Source organism: Gossypium arboreum, chromosome 13 (assembly GCF_025698485.1).
Source record: "Gossypium arboreum isolate Shixiya-1 chromosome 13, ASM2569848v2, whole genome shotgun sequence".
Classification (NCBI taxonomy): domain Eukaryota; kingdom Viridiplantae; phylum Streptophyta; class Magnoliopsida; order Malvales; family Malvaceae; genus Gossypium; species Gossypium arboreum.
In genome coordinates, this window is record NC_069082.1 from 127,554,245 (window position 1) to 127,569,888 (window position 15,644).

General features: G+C 29.4%; 1 protein-coding gene and 2 long non-coding RNA genes across 4 annotated transcripts; 1 reads left to right on the forward strand and 2 right to left on the reverse strand.

Moving 5' to 3' along the window:
- Positions 1 to 3,554: 3,554 nt before the first annotated feature.
- Positions 3,555 to 4,230, reverse strand: LOC128286522 (uncharacterized). The gene is made up of 2 exons (XR_008277107.1): positions 4,071 to 4,230; positions 3,555 to 3,770 (listed from the first exon to the last, which is right to left on the reverse strand). It is a non-coding gene; the product is annotated as an uncharacterized LOC128286522 (long non-coding RNA).
- Positions 4,231 to 5,733: 1,503 nt separating this feature from the next.
- LOC108450710 (multiple organellar RNA editing factor 3, mitochondrial-like) lies at positions 5,734 to 8,865 on the reverse strand. Of its 2 annotated transcripts, XM_017748447.2 has the most exons (7): positions 8,485 to 8,865; positions 7,509 to 7,892; positions 7,305 to 7,402; positions 6,905 to 6,970; positions 6,446 to 6,823; positions 6,290 to 6,358; positions 5,734 to 6,209 (listed from the first exon to the last, which is right to left on the reverse strand). In XM_017748447.2, exons 2-7 carry the CDS (start codon positions 7,841 to 7,843, stop codon positions 6,007 to 6,009), a joined length of 1,149 nt encoding a protein of 382 aa, XP_017603936.1. In that variant the 5' UTR covers positions 7,844 to 7,892; positions 8,485 to 8,865; the 3' UTR covers positions 5,734 to 6,006. The 2 variants fall into 2 exon arrangements, with proteins under 2 accessions (XP_017603936.1, XP_052879791.1); XM_053023831.1 differs by having other exon boundaries at positions 5,734 to 6,108; positions 7,509 to 8,865.
- A 1,991-nt stretch (positions 8,866 to 10,856) lies between these two features.
- Positions 10,857 to 12,843, forward strand: LOC108452008 (uncharacterized). Its single transcript, XR_001866334.2, has 2 exons — positions 10,857 to 11,197; positions 11,992 to 12,843. It is a non-coding gene; the product is annotated as an uncharacterized LOC108452008 (long non-coding RNA).
- The last annotated feature ends 2,801 nt before the right edge of the window (positions 12,844 to 15,644 follow it).

Here is a 15,644-nt window from a genome sequence, read left to right on the forward strand (position 1 = left end):
ATTAGTTGTCTCCTTCTGTTCATCTAATTTATTAGCATAATATCATTTCATATTATTTCTTCGATCTAATTTATTAATACAATATTTTATCATATCATATCTCTCTTTATTTATGTATTTAATTTTAAAATTTGAATCTAATCTCATTCAATTCGTATTAATTTTTTATATAAATTTAATATTATTTAAAAGTTAATAAAATATACACTCAAAATAAATTTGGACAAATAGATATCAAAATTATCTTAATCTAAACACAAATTTATCCAATTTCATATGGATAGTTGCAAAAATATAAAATTTATGATTTTTTTAAAAAGAATACTGTTTAGTATTATATAAAAGGGCCTGAAAAACCAAAGTAGAAGCAAATCAAGGAGAAAACCCAACAAACACGCCACCATTTCACCAAAATGGTAAGAGACGTGCCTCTCCACCGCCGTTGACTCAGCCCATTGCTATGAACAACCTGCAAAAAAAAAAAAATAGAACACAGAGCAGAGAATAGCATAAACACAGAAGCAGAAAAGCAGGATTAGCAGAAATAAAAAGGAGAAAGCAAAAAAAAAAAAAAAAACAAAAATTAATACCATGTAATCTATTTGGCTATAAAAGCTGAAACCATTGTAACAAAAAAAAAGAGAAATCAAATACAAAAAAATATTATATCTTTCAATATTATTAAACATACACATTTAATTATTTTTATTTAGTGATATAATAAATTATTAATACAATTCTATTTTAATAATTAATTTTAAAATAATAATTCTAAATAATTTTCTTCACATATTATTGAAAATATTCAATATTAATATAGTAATAATAAATATTTATTACAAATATAAATATATTAATAATAAATATTTTTAGTATAAAGGTTAAAATATGTCATAAGTCTATATACTCTTCACAAATTTGTAATTTAGTCTCTGTATTTTTATTTTAAAGGATTTAGTCCTCTATTTTCATATTTGAAGATTAAGTCCAATTGTTGATATTGTTCAATTTTTTGGTTAATTTTGTTGATGTCACATTTTAAATAAAAAATACTCACTTGGTAGTCATATAATTAAAAATGACGTTGTAATGAACATGAATTTAACAAAATATTTTTAATATATGCAAATACAATGTAAAATATAAAATTATAGATGTAAAGTAAACACAATTAGAAAACGAAAATATAATAAAATCTCAAATGTAAGTTTTATGAAATATTTGTAAGAAATCTATCAAATAATATAAAATATTTTACATATATTCATTCAAACAATGAAAATATTTAACTTTTTATGAAAGTCAGAGAGAAAATGAGAGAGAGAAAGCCTTTTTTTCTAAAACATGGATAAATAAATTTTTTTGTCAAAATATATAAGTCAACTCCCATTTTTTCATTTTTTCAAAATATATAAGTCAATTCTTTTTTAAAAAAAATGGTTTCGACACTTTACATATCCTTAACTTCATGGGCAATTAGGGACTACAACTTTACAAGGTGGCCCGATTGATAGAGATTAGGTCCATTTTGGATGGTTTAGAGTGGGACCATTATGCATTATTAAATTCTCAAAGTCCCACATTCAAATTTGTTGAGCTGAACATTTTAAATATAATATGACATAAAATATACGATGGAGCACCAAAAAAATTATAATAAGAAAATTCATTTATATAAATTAGAAAGGTGAAAATCACAAATTTAAAGTGAAAAGATTAAAATATCTTCAAATATATTATTTACTTTAATTATAGAAGGATATTCTCGTAATTTTCTAATGTAATTGATACAGAATTTTAGTATAAATAATTATTTACCTATTATTTTCACCATATTATTTTTAGAAAATAATTTTATTTTTAAAATTAAAAAAGTCTCGTAAATAGAAATAAAAATTATTTTAATAATAAAATAAAAAAACATAATTGGTAACTAGTTTTCTCCAACTCATCTAAAGTTAAAAACATTTATTTATTTTATTATCTTTTTCACTTTTACAAAACACAATGAAAACAATTTTTATTATTTTCTAATTTTCATATATTTAATTTTTTCAAAATTATTTTTAAAATTTCAACTAAACACATTTTCTTCAATATTTTCTATTTTCCAAAATAAAAAAATAAAAATAACTTCAATTTCCTTAAACCAAACACAACCTAAATTTCTAATTAAAACAACAAAACAAAATGTAAGTGAGTGGTCGGTATATATATTTTGACATGTGACTTGTGAGCCAACTAAAAAGCATAAAGCATTTATTTGTTTTATTCTATTTCAATTTTAAAATGTTTTATAATCATTTTATTTATATTTTATAAATTTATAAATATTAAAAATCTTACATGGATAGTTTGTATATTAATTTGACTATTTTAAAATAAAATTTTATTCTAATATTATTTATTTAATTTTAAAATATTTTATAATAATTCATAATTTTTACATGAAATGTTATCTCATATATAATATGTGCAAAAGATGTTATAGGATATAATAAAGAAATTTAAAATTAATATATAAATAAATGAAACACTTGTCACATTATACTCGTGTAGTTTAAAATTTCTTAAATTATGTATAAAATAATTATTTTTATTCAATATTATTGTAAATAAAACATCTAATTAATTAACAAAATAATTATATAAATATATAAAAATAAAATCTTTGACAAAAGGTAAGCCTAATGTATATACAACCTACAAATCACGAAACATGATTAAATCATATCAGATTATTTAGAAAGAAAATTCCAAACCAAATTCAAAATATTTAATTAAATCATGTGATGCTCATCCTGTGAGTAAAGGAAAAAAACATATAAAATCAACATTAAAAATCGAGCAAGCATCAACTTAACATTTTGAAATTTTCTGTAATCTAAACTATTTAACTTAAAATAAATTATAAAATTATTGGAAGATATAATATCTTTATTATAAGGGTAAACTACAAAAGTACTCATTTTTATTTGTCTCAGGTTACATTTTAGTTCTTTATGTTTGAAATGTTATATTTTAGTCACTTACATTATCGTTTTGTTACGAAGTGATCACTCTATCATTAAACTTCGTTACCTCTTTAACGACAATCCTACGTGGCATATAGGACATTCAAGTTGGCATTTCAAACATATATGGATTGCCACGTAAGACCGCCATTAGGAAGGTAACGGAGCTTAACGGTAGAGTGATCACTTCTTAAGAAAACGATAACGTAAGTGACTAAAACATAACATTTCAAACATAAGTGATTAAATTGTAATCTGAGACAAACAAAAATGACTACTTTTGTAGTTTACCCTTATAATAAAATTTGTTGTCTTTAAAAATTATATTTTTAATTTTTTTTCAATTTAATTGATGTCTAATTAACTTGTAACACTAACTCAATCAGAGACTTTATAAGTAGTATACATTAAGAGAAAAGTTTACCATAATATGGGCTTAGGCTAAACGATAAAAAATCCTTAGTATAAAAAAGAATTAATCAAGCTCTTATGAAAAGATGTACTCAATTGTGTGCATAATAATAAAAATCAATCGGTCCCTTTCGTTAATAAAACAATCATTGATCAATTTAACCATTAATATTTGTTGATGTGGCAGATGTAAACTATGAGAAGTTGACATGTGACATGCCACTTGGATAAGTATGCTGATGTGTTATGCCATGTAAGCAAAAAAAAAAATTAAAATTAAAAGTCTAAAATGGCAAGGGGCGTGCCTCTCCACCGCCGTTGACTCAGCCCATTGCTATGAGCAACCTGCAAAAAAAGAAAAAAAACAAAGAACAGATAGCAGAGAATAGCATAAACACAGAAGCAGAAAAGCAGGAATAACAGAAACAAAAAGGAGAAAGCAAAAAAAAAACTAATATCATGTAATCTATTTGGCTATAAAAGCCGAAACCAAGGTAACAATAAAAAAAAGAGAGAGAGAAATCAAATACAAAAAAAGAAAACAATGAAATTTCAAAAACGAAGGTAGTCTATTTATTTCGATTTTTTATTATTTTCAAAAAAAAGAAAATAACAGAAAATAAAACAAAAAGTTTAGATCTTTACCTAACGTTTCGTCTCACCGCCGGCGTGGGTGGCCTCCCTGATTCGAAAGGTCTCCAAACCTCTTAAGGTTCGTCGAGAGCCTCATCGGATGAGAAAGAAACCAAAGGGTTTCATCTTCTTTTTTGAAGGTTTGATTCTTTTTAGAGGGTTTTGACCCTAGGATCACGTTCTACGCGTTGAGAATTTTTTAATTTATACAGCCCCCTAAAACGACATCGTTTTGGCACGACACAAAAATTTGACCCAAATACCTTTAGGATCCGCACGTTTTCGCATGGAAGGTCTAATTGCCACTTTGGTCCTTCCGCTTTTTTGCCCCTTTTTGATTTCGTCCTATTTATTTTTTATTTGTTTTAATTTCACCCCTTTAATTTTAATTTCTTTAAAAGTCAATCCCTTGACGCACTGTTGGCCTAAGGGAATGACATGGGGTTGGGATAATTTCCCTCTGAGTCCCTATACGTTTCTTCTCATTTTAATTTAATCTTTTATGTTTTGTTTTCTTATAATTTAGGATTTAAATTTGGTTATATTTTCAATTTAGTCCTTTATTTCCCTTTCTTTATTTTTTTTGCAATCCATGCTTTAAATTTTGTTTAAATCTCAATTTAGTCCATTTATTTAATTCAACCATTCCTCTCTTTTTTCTATTTTTATTTTTTAACATTTCTAGTTTATGTCATTTATATTTTTCCCTTTAATTTACATTTTTTTATTTTTATTTTTTCATTAAATACAATATTAATTATATCATAATTATTTATTGTTAGCATCATTGATTACTATTATTATTACTATTATAGATGTATTATTATTTATTAGCATGATTACTATTATTTTATTCTCACTATTATTTTGCTATATTATAGTTCTGTTTTTTACCCATATAGTTATTTTGTTCTATTTCTGCCATTACTATAGTACGTAACATGCTTAAATATTTGTTCATCTTTGTACTATGCCCAAATAAATTAATTGTTCATCACATTAAATGTTATATTCGTTTTTACCCGATGCATAAGAAACAACTAGAATCGTCTTTAATTAGGGGATTTGAGAAATCGTACCCTAACTTACGGGGTACGATTTTTCTTGAACTGAGATAATCGAACATCCTTTTAAAATTCAAGACACATATAGGACTTATGTAATAATCAAATGGCGATTATTCTTATTTTCAAGAATTCGAGACGTCATGCCATAACTTACTGGGCATGATCTTTTCTTCTCAATTAACTAGAAATAAGAAGACCATTTCCATAAAATTTAATTTAGTTAATTAGCGGTATTTTAATCAAATAACATCATGCAAAGAGAGGATCGTATTTTAAATTCTCTTCGAATTTATAATTTTCGACGCTAAGACATCAAGTAATTAACTAGTACCAATTTTGGACATTATGAGAGTATTAATCCTTCCTCATATCTCAGTCAACATTCAGCTTATACTTACCCATCATTCTCATTTAATGTACAAATTAACATGTAGTGAAAATCTCAACAGATAATCTTAATCTATTAATTACTTACATCATGTTGCCAACCCCTCCATTCGATTCATCTTCATAAACACCTGTTTGATAATGTTTTGTAAGCGAAAATAAAATCAGAAATCTCGTATGGAAAGTGTCACTCATGGTGTTGCATTTGCACGAACATACAATTTTCTGTCATTTTTTATTATTATTTCGTAAGATAAATAGGTAATATTGAAATTAAATTGTTATTAGTAAAATAAAGTAAAAAATAAATATCAATCTTCGACCCTTCTCTGATATTTATTTTTAAAATAAAAAAATAAAATAAATAATGAGATATATGAATCCACCAAATCGGTTTCTTCCAAATTTCGATTCATAAATAACGGCAACTATCTGCTCCTGCACGAGATCAGTTTCACCACCACTATCGGTTTCGGTTTCTTCCAACTTTCGATTCAAAAAGCGGTCATCCTCCGCATCATATCAGCTTCACTAATACTGTCGAATACGGTTTCGTCCGATAAATTCCGATCAGAAATAACGTCAAGTATCTGGTCCTGCAAGAAATCTATTAATCCCACAAGGTGCCCCACCTTTGGTGGTTGCATTTTCGATAAGGTTGGTCTAAGAACGACTTCCCCATCAACAAGCAAATGCCCTAATAAGAACAGGGAGATTAAATTTGTTGACAATGGCTGTAAGCAACAAACATCATCTTGAATTCTTTAAATTACCCACCTCCACAAATATCTTCGTTCCGATGTTGGACCTCTGAATCCCGATAAAAGCCTTCTACAAGGGGTAACCCTATATAAACATAACGCCAGTTGTAAACCATGAACCCTAATAAATGAGAACACCATGTAAACCCTAATAAATGAGAAATGAAATTACCTGAAAGTTCATGAGCCATCTCCTCAGAAATAAAAGCACGAAACCCAGCATACCACGATGTTGGACTAGAAACAGCGTATTCTCTTTTTCGCTTCCTCTTCACTACAAACAAAAAAGAAAAATAAAACCCATTTCTCAAATTCCCGGAAATGCCCAAATTTGAAGGAATTAACAACCTGCCAACAACAGAAGCGAGGGTTTTAACATAGAGATCGATCTGTTCCTGTAAGGAAGGTTCTTGGTCTTTCGGGAATCTGAAAGTGATAACCCAAAGATCATCATCACCACGTCCTCCAACTCTGTGGCTGCTATTTGAAACGCCAACCCTTGGATTCAATTGCGGTCTACGAAGGACTTTCCCATCAACAAACAAATCCCCTGAGAAAAAAGAGATTAAATTTGTTGACAATGGGAACTTCAATGGCTATAAGCAACAAACTTCATCTTTAAACTACCCACCTCCAAAATAATAATCTCGGCCACCGATAAACTCAGCTGGTAACACCCACCGTACATGAGGTAACCCTATAGAAACATAATGCCAATTGTATGAAAAAGATTGATTTTAGAACAAAGTAGATGCCTCATCAATTATAAGTTCAAACAATTGGGGAAGGGGGGGGGGGACCGTTTAAACCCTAATAAATTAGTATAGGAAGTAATAACATTGGGAGGTTTAAAACCCTAAAACAGCTAAGAAAACATCACACACAATGAAAGCCAATGTTAACTCTTACTCTCTCTTTTCTTTCTTTCTGAAAGCCCATTGTTTCAAAAAAACACAATTCTTCTTCCAATTACACTAAAAAAGGGAAAACCATGTAAGCCTTAAACCCTAATAAATGAGAAATGAAATTACCTATAACGTCATAAATAAAAGGCCCTGGGAAAAAAGCACGAAACCCAGTGTACCTCGTTGTACAAACAGAGTATATTCTCTTTTTCGCTTCCTCTTCACTACAAGATCAGAACAAACAAAAAAGAAAAATAAAACCCAATTCTCAAATTCCCGGCGAAAAGCCAAAATTAATGAAATCTGAAGGAATTATTATTATTTAAAAACCTGCCGACTACAGAAGCGAGGGTTTTAACATAGGCATCGATCATTTCTTCTTCCAAAGGTTTTGGGCGTTGTGAGAATTCCAGAATGATAAGCCAATGTTCATAATCAACGGCTGCTGGTGGGTTACTCCAGTTAGGAGATGGGTCGTTCAAAGGCGAGTAGCCGGACCCAGATGTCTTGGTTCGGGTCAGGATTTTGGTTGCTTCGGGGATAAAAACTGGGGTTGAGTTGAGGAGAGCAACTGTGAGGCGAGAACGGGAAGGAAAGGAAGAAGAAGAAGTGAGGGCGCGGCTTAAAAGGGTTGATAGAGATCTTCGGGCGTTGAGGCAAGCCATTTTCCGGCAACGCTGGTTCTCTCTGATAATAAGCTTTGCTTCTGGGACACTACTAGATTGAGATTGTAATAAAGACCACCGGTTTACCGATTTATTGTTTTAAAAAAAAAAACAGAAATTTTGTCTCATATCATATCATATTCTCCTTTTAATCTAATTTATTAGCACAATATCATATCATATCATATCTTTTTCTTAAAATCCCCAAGTCCGATTCTACCTAGCCTGTATTAATTTTTCTATAAAAACTGAATTCCTAAAGCTTTTAATTATGAGCTTTCTTATTTTAAAAGATCCAATCTTGAAAACTTATGTTAGTACATCACCTCACTTAATTTCTAAACTTGTAATACAAAATATTTGACAAATCAAAAATAAGGAAACTAAACTGCAGTTGGTTATTAAATAAATCAAAATTGAAAATTTTCAATTTAAGGTTGAATAACACAAATAATATTTGATAAATTTAAATCCTCATACCCAGTTTAAGACTTTTTACCAGACTAACATGAACATAACAAACCAATAGATAAAAATCAAACTTGTTCATTCATCTTGACTTTCCTTTCTCATCATCTAAACAAAAACACAAGAACGAACCATATTGCCAATTAGAAACCCAAACCCAATTTTTTTTTTACCTTTATCACTTATATCTTCAACAGGGAAAGCAACATCCTTGACATGGGCTTCAGCTACAGAAGCAGATTCTATAACAGGGTCAGGCTTCTTTTCAACCTGAGAATACGGTTCGGATGAGTAGAAGTGTAGAACCTGAGTCGACACCGAGTTGAAGCGGCGAGTGGGGAGAACGAGTGAACTGGGTTTTGGCTGGTTTTAGTGTAAGAGTGAAGAAAATTGTGAGAAGTGAGTGAAATTCCTATGGAGAAAACCCTTTTCATGGCTTCCAAAGAAAAAAAAAAAAAAAGTTTGTAGTATCCAAGTGTTTTCCCGTTCTTTGTTTTTCAATGTTTCTTCGATTTCATTTGAGGAGAAATGCTGGTTAGTTTTGGGTTGTTATTGTAGGCTTAGAACCCACCATAGGTTATGGCTGTTATAGTGGACCAATTTCAGGTTAGCATTCGGTTAGGCCCAGACCAGTTTTCTTCTTCTTTTTCATTAATAAATATATTTTTTTTGGAGGTCCCTGTATTATAGAGACTAAATCAAATTAGTCTCTCTATTATTAAATGGATTAATTTAATCCCTATATTAAAAAGTCTAAATTTATAACAAATTTAACATTTACTATATACAAAATATCTTGAAATTCATTTTTTTCAATTTGATTTAAATTCCAAACAAAAGTTTGATTTTTATTAAAAATTAATTTAATTTAGATTAAATAGTAAATTGTTAAGCAAATTTTGTACAAGAATATGGTATGAAAAAAAGTGTAAAGAGGATCTGATTTTTAAAAAGAATAATAAAGCAAGTACTATATCATCTTTAATTTCTATTCACACCAAAGAATGAACTAATTGAGAATGTACTTGTGACTGTGGTATGTTAGCTGCAACTTGCAAGTGTTCCTTTTTAATTCTGCACTCTAGGAATGGATGCTTCTCTATCATAAAATTCTAGTCTTGAGCACAGATAAACTTGGGGTTCTCATTTCTTCAGTTTCTCCCAAGCCTGGAATTGTAGTTTCGAGGGTTTTGTGTTTGTACAACCAATCCCGGACCTCTTAGGCTGCTCTTGTAGCCCACTTGCATGTGGATCCTCTTTTAGAGTTAACCCTTTGAAGAATCAATTCATCAGGAAGGGCCTTCCACCTCATTATCTGCATGATTTTCATACCAATCCAGTTCTGAAGTAACGGTTTCCTCATCTATTGCACAAACATCCACTAAAGATGAATCCATCGGATTGTCATTGTTACAACTAGGCACAACAGCTACATTGTTTTTAGCTAAGGCAGTGGAACCTCCTTGACACGGTTTCATATTCCCCATGAATCAACTACTGTATTTGATCGATCGAGTCTTTGACACTGATCTAGTCAGCCTCGAAGTTAAAGTCATCTTCAGACGAGTTACATCTAAGATGGTTACTGCTTCTTTGCTTGTCAGCCAAATTTCCTTCCTCATCCACCGGAGTCATCTGAATGTAACGAAAACAAGCATTATCAGCAACAATACTCAGCACATCTTTTCATTTGCAAAAAGAACAGTACCTTTTCTTTTAACCTTGACGTTGTTAAGATCTACGCTGTTCTCCTTAGAAATGAAATGAAGTCGTTAAAGTTCTATTCTAAAAATTATAACATTTTTATTCAGGATTGAATAAAATTTTAGACCATTTTTCGGGTCGGGTCAAGTCAAGTTTAACAGATGAGTCTAAAATTTTAGTTGAGTTCAATTCAAATTCGACTTGATCTAATTATGGACAGGTCTAGTTAAACATATTAAAACTTATCAATTTTATAAAAAATATTTTTAATATTTTTAATTGTTAAAAATTAGTTTTTTTAAAGATGATTTGATTAAAAAGATTGAAATGAAAAACTAAAATAATTATTTTAAAGTTGAAAAGTGAAATATGTAATTATGTTAATATAATAATATAAATGCATAGTACACAACTATACGTAATAAAAATGTAAGCAGTAGAAAGTTAAAAGTTAACAGGTGGTAATGTGAGAAACTAGTAGAGTCTAGTGTAGTGGGACAGTAAGGAGTAGGGACTAGCTCTATAGCTGGCTCTGCACTATCTTACCTTTGTTTGCTACCAAATGCTTCCTATCCCATGGAGTTGAAAAATAAAGTAAATAAATATGTCATTGTTATTTGGATCAATGGTTTTTTTTTTTTTTTGAGAAAATTCGACTAGATTTATAAAATAAGAAAACAAAACAAAATTTTACTTGTCACTTGGCCTAAAACTCAAAACAAACAGGCCCTAACGCCACACAAATAAATCAAATAAAAGGAAAACAGACCCAAAAGCAGTAAAAGGACCACGGGCCACTAAAATAACTAACAAAATAAAATAAAACAGGAAACATAAACTCTAAAATATCTTCAGTAGACAGAAACAGCTGGACCACTTTAATAACATTTCTCTTTTCTCTGAATCGTCACTGCCATTAAAAGCAGAGCTATTCATATTTGCAGAAAAGACTCTGGCTCCCACCTTGGGAGCTGCTGTCAGATATTTAGATCGTACGCTCCATTCCATAGTAGAAAGGTAAAGAGATAGGAGAGTGAGGCTAGCTTTGGGCATCCCTTAAGCCCTAATGTGCCTACAACGACACTTTTAGACCTTTGTTGATGTACATTAATTGTTTTTCCAGCTGGTGGAGCTAAGACAATAGGCCTTTAGAAAGCAGAGCCTACCCAAAAGAGCACGAAGGTAATAACCCACACCTTCCTTCAATGCTTCCTTTTCTATAACATGCGCAAGTATTTGGATCAATGGTTTAATATTCCCTATTTGTGTTATTTTTTTGTTGTGTTGAAATTTTTTAAAAAATGAAAATATTGTAGTACATGAATTGCATTTTAATTACTAATATATACTCCAGTGCTATGAAGCATAGACACGGACACGCAATACTGGTACAACACGATATAAATACAGTGATACGGTAATTTTTAAAAAATGTGGACACAGATACGAAAAGATACGGCAATAAAAAATATTTTTATAATTTTATATATTTTTATATTAAGATACTCAAATGTAAATGGAAATATTGATATTTTTGCTATTTTAAACTACTATAATTTGTTTTTGATTTTCTTACCCTATTATAATTATATAATATATTAACTACTTTTTTTTTTCTTACGCAAACAGCCCCTTTTTTTTTTCCCATTTACCCTTTTTTTTCCCTCCTCATCTACTACAGACAGTTTTACACTCATATACCCTTTATTTTCTTCCCCATTTACCCCTTTTTTTTTCCCTCCTCATTTACTACTTTTACCTTTGCCTTTGTATTTCTTCTCTACAAAACATTCATCTACAAAACTTTCAGCATCATCATCTTCACTTCATATAAGCGAACAGACTCCAAAGAAGGCAAGTGTGTCAAAAATCCCATAAATTATCATGATTAAATGTTCAATTTATGATTTTTATCTGTTTTCTAAAGTTCTATTATTGTATATGGGTTTTTTCCCCTTTCTGATTCACGCCAAAAGAAAGTCTGGTAGTGTGCCTTTTTTGACACGTGTCGAGGTGTGTCCAGTATGTATCTGGCCGTGTCGGCGGCGTGTCCGTGTCGGACACCAGTACAACACTGGTATGAGGGGATTTTTCCCGTGTCGGTGCTTCATAGATCCGGTGGGATGCTCCAATGGGGTTGACGCAGGCAGGTTAGGTTTTCGGGCCGACACATGTAGGAGAGAGGGTCAAGAGGTTTTAAAGGAGAAGATGAAGAGAAGGGAAATGAGGAAGATAAGGAAGAAAATGATAAAGAAGTCTAAGTGCAGCGTGTTCTTAAGGAACAGGAGGAAAGTGGATGCGAAGATGTTACAGACATTAGATGAACAGTACGCCATGTGATTGCAGTGCAAAAGAATCAATGGAGTTTTGGGGGTAATGGGGTTTTTTCTCTACTTCTCTTGCAATGGCTAAGCTATTTCTTTCTTTTTCTCTCTCTATATTTTAACAATATTCCAACACAAGCTTTTGATGTTTTTGAAAATGTCGAAACTAATTTTAAAAGGGGTTGTTTGAAAGACGGGGATCGAATTTTGAAAAATGAAAATGGGAGTCGCGACTAATCTTTTAAAGTGTGATTGGATCACTATATAAAACATTTTGGTCTACGAAATTGTGAGAAAACAGGTTCGGGAGTCAGTTACGTTCGAGGAAGGATTAGCACCATTGTAACGCCTAAAATTAGTACCAAATTGGATAATTTTTGTCTCAATGCTAGAATTTTGAGAATATTAAAAAAAGTGTGGTTTCTTTATTTTTGTAATAATTAAAATTAAGAGAATCGAGATTCATTCGCTTTGAAGGAATAATAAATATCACATTCAGCATAATTGGACACGATACCTTTAAACTTTCGTAGCTAAAATCATCTCATGATTTATAAAATTTGCTTAAAAATGATATTTTAGATATTTAGATAAACAGGAAATTGTAACCCAGCATATCAGGACACTATTTCTCAAATTTCTAAACATCCAAAGCATTGCCTCGTTCATATTCTAAAAGTTCTTTTAATGACTTTTGGTTTTAAAAGTAATGATATGTTTCACATATTATAAGAAATTAAATACAATATATATATGCTTTATCATTTCATGCAAATATAATAAAGGTGACGAACAAGGATCTAAATTACCTAATATGTTATTATTTCATGCATGGTCATAAATAGTATCATTACATACACAATACAACATAGAATATAATGAATTCAATAATATAAATTGTATAATGCATACATAACAACATTTTATGCAAATAAATATCTAAATTATAATAATTAACTCATTTTATGTAAATATAAAAAAATAAGAATAAAATGATATATGAAATTTAACTCATTGTACAATATCAAAATAAAGGAGAATCTAAAATAAATAAACGAATTAGTGTATGAAATATAAAAGTAAGCTATTTTAGAAATATATTAAACGATGTGAGAACAATAAAAGAAATCCCTTTTTTAAAAATATATACATATACAGATTATATTATAATGTATAATAACTTAGTATATAATAAAAATAGTGTACTAGATGTTGTTATTATTTAAAAATGTATATAATTAATAAGTAATAATGTATGCTTTAGGATAAAATAAAGGTAATAAGGAAATATAGTAAAATATAATATAATTTACAAATAAAAATATGTAATAATATAAATCATATAGTAATAAAATATATGTAATAAAATATATAATATAATATAAGAAGAATATATAAAATAATAATAATCTAATAGGTATTTCATATAAAAATATAGTAAAATAATTGATACATATAGAAAATACATAGTATTTACTAACTTTATAAATAAAATATATAATAATATGAATAATATAATATATAATATATAATATATAAAAAATATGTACTAAAACATATAATATAGATATAAATAATATATATATATAAAATATATGATAAAAATTAAAATATATAATAATATAATAGATAAAATATAGTAAAATAAATAATATATATAATGAAAAGACATATAACATATAGTAAAATGCAAATATAACAAAATAAAATATATATAAAAAATATATGATAAACAAATCCTTTTTTTTAAAATAACAATATATTGGACAATAATATATACTATTTTAATATTAAAATAAAAATTGAATTGAAAATTCCGGGGTTAATTGTAAAATAATAAAAACATTTGGACTTAATTAAAACACAAGCTAAAACAGAAGGACTCATTGAGTAATTAAACCCTAATCCCAAAACGATGACGTTCTCTGGAACTGATTTTTAAAAGGGCACTAGGATTAAATTGAAATGAATATAAAAGATTGGGGCTAAATTAAAATAAAAATAAAATGAAATTAAAATTTGAAAACACGGAAGGGTCAATAGGGCAATTTGCCCATTTTTCCAGAACGCGCGGATCCTACCCGGGTTTTCGGGTCAACGCGCGGATCCTGTGCCTAGAAACGACGTCGTTTTGTGCTTATTGGATTAAACCAAAACGGCGCCGTTTCATTTATGCTATATAGGCCAAACTTATAGTTCTAAAATCATTTTGCCCCAGCTCTGAGAAAAAAAGAAAAAAAAATCCTCTGAATGAGGATCTGGGACCAGCATCAGAGCTCCGTCGAGCCTCCGTTCTCAGGCGGTCACGCGTCCACGCGCCACTGTGAACGCCGCCACGTATGATGGCCGAAAACTGGAAAGTTTTCTTTCTCCGACGCGAATAAAAAAAAGAAGGTATATTCCTCCTGTTCTTTTACTATTTGCCATATATATATATGTACATATATTTAAAAAAAATCACCTTTATGTATTTCAATCGACTGTGGTGCCCTATTCAGTATATGTGCACAAAAAAAAAACCTTTTCTTTGAATCTGTATCTTCTGTTTTTTATTCTCTGTGTGAATTTTTCTCTGGAAAATCGTGTTACAAATCAAAAAAAGATGGGTTTTTATAACCCTTTGTAAGTGATTTACAATCTGGGAAAGAAATCTTTTGATTTCTTTCTATATTTTGCCTCTGTTTTCTGTTGTGGTTTTTTCATTTTGCAGATGTCTCGCGAGAAATCCGGTGATAGAAGGGTCGCTAGCGTTGATGGAGGCCTGAAGTATAACATCCCTAACCCGTATCCGTCGCCAGATTGGGGTTACAGAGTATTACTTGAACATAAGTACAATTATTATTATTATTATTATTATTATTATTATTATTATTATTATTATTATTATTTTCCAAGACACATTTAGGCCGAATGCTCTTCTAGTTCACAAGAGTCCTCCCAAATTTTTTTTTTTGAAATTTAGTTACACAATTAATTAATTTACAATTAATCCTTAAATACTAAAAATCATATAAAATTTCAACCCAAAATATATTCATCTAACACTTATAATTAAATTTCTACTATCAAACTCAAGGATTTCATAAATTCTATCAATGGCCGATTGCAAAATCTATAACCATTTCAAAAATTATCACTTGGGCTAGATAAACTACTTAACATCAATTCAAAATATGCAAAAATTATAAGAAAACCAACTCCAACATACCTTAGTTTAGGCTTACATATAACCGAAAGTTTGAAGCTCTTTCTTTCTTCTTTTTTTTTTTCTTCGGTAATATCTTGGATGAAGACATGCAAACCTT

Bases quoted from the DNA above. Each gene is read 5' to 3' on its own strand.
- LOC108450710 (XM_017748447.2), bottom strand. From the start codon at position 7,843: ATGGCTTGCCTCAACGCCCGAAGATCTCTATCAACCCTTTTAAGCCGC. The intron at 6,971-7,304 runs GTAATTTCATTT...ATGTTTCTATAG, and splicing joins TTTTATTTATGACGTTATAG to GGTTACCTCATGTACGGTGG. The intron at 6,359-6,445 runs GTAATTTCATTT...ATGTTTATATAG, and splicing joins GATGGCTCATGAACTTTCAG to GGTTACCCCTTGTAGAAGGC.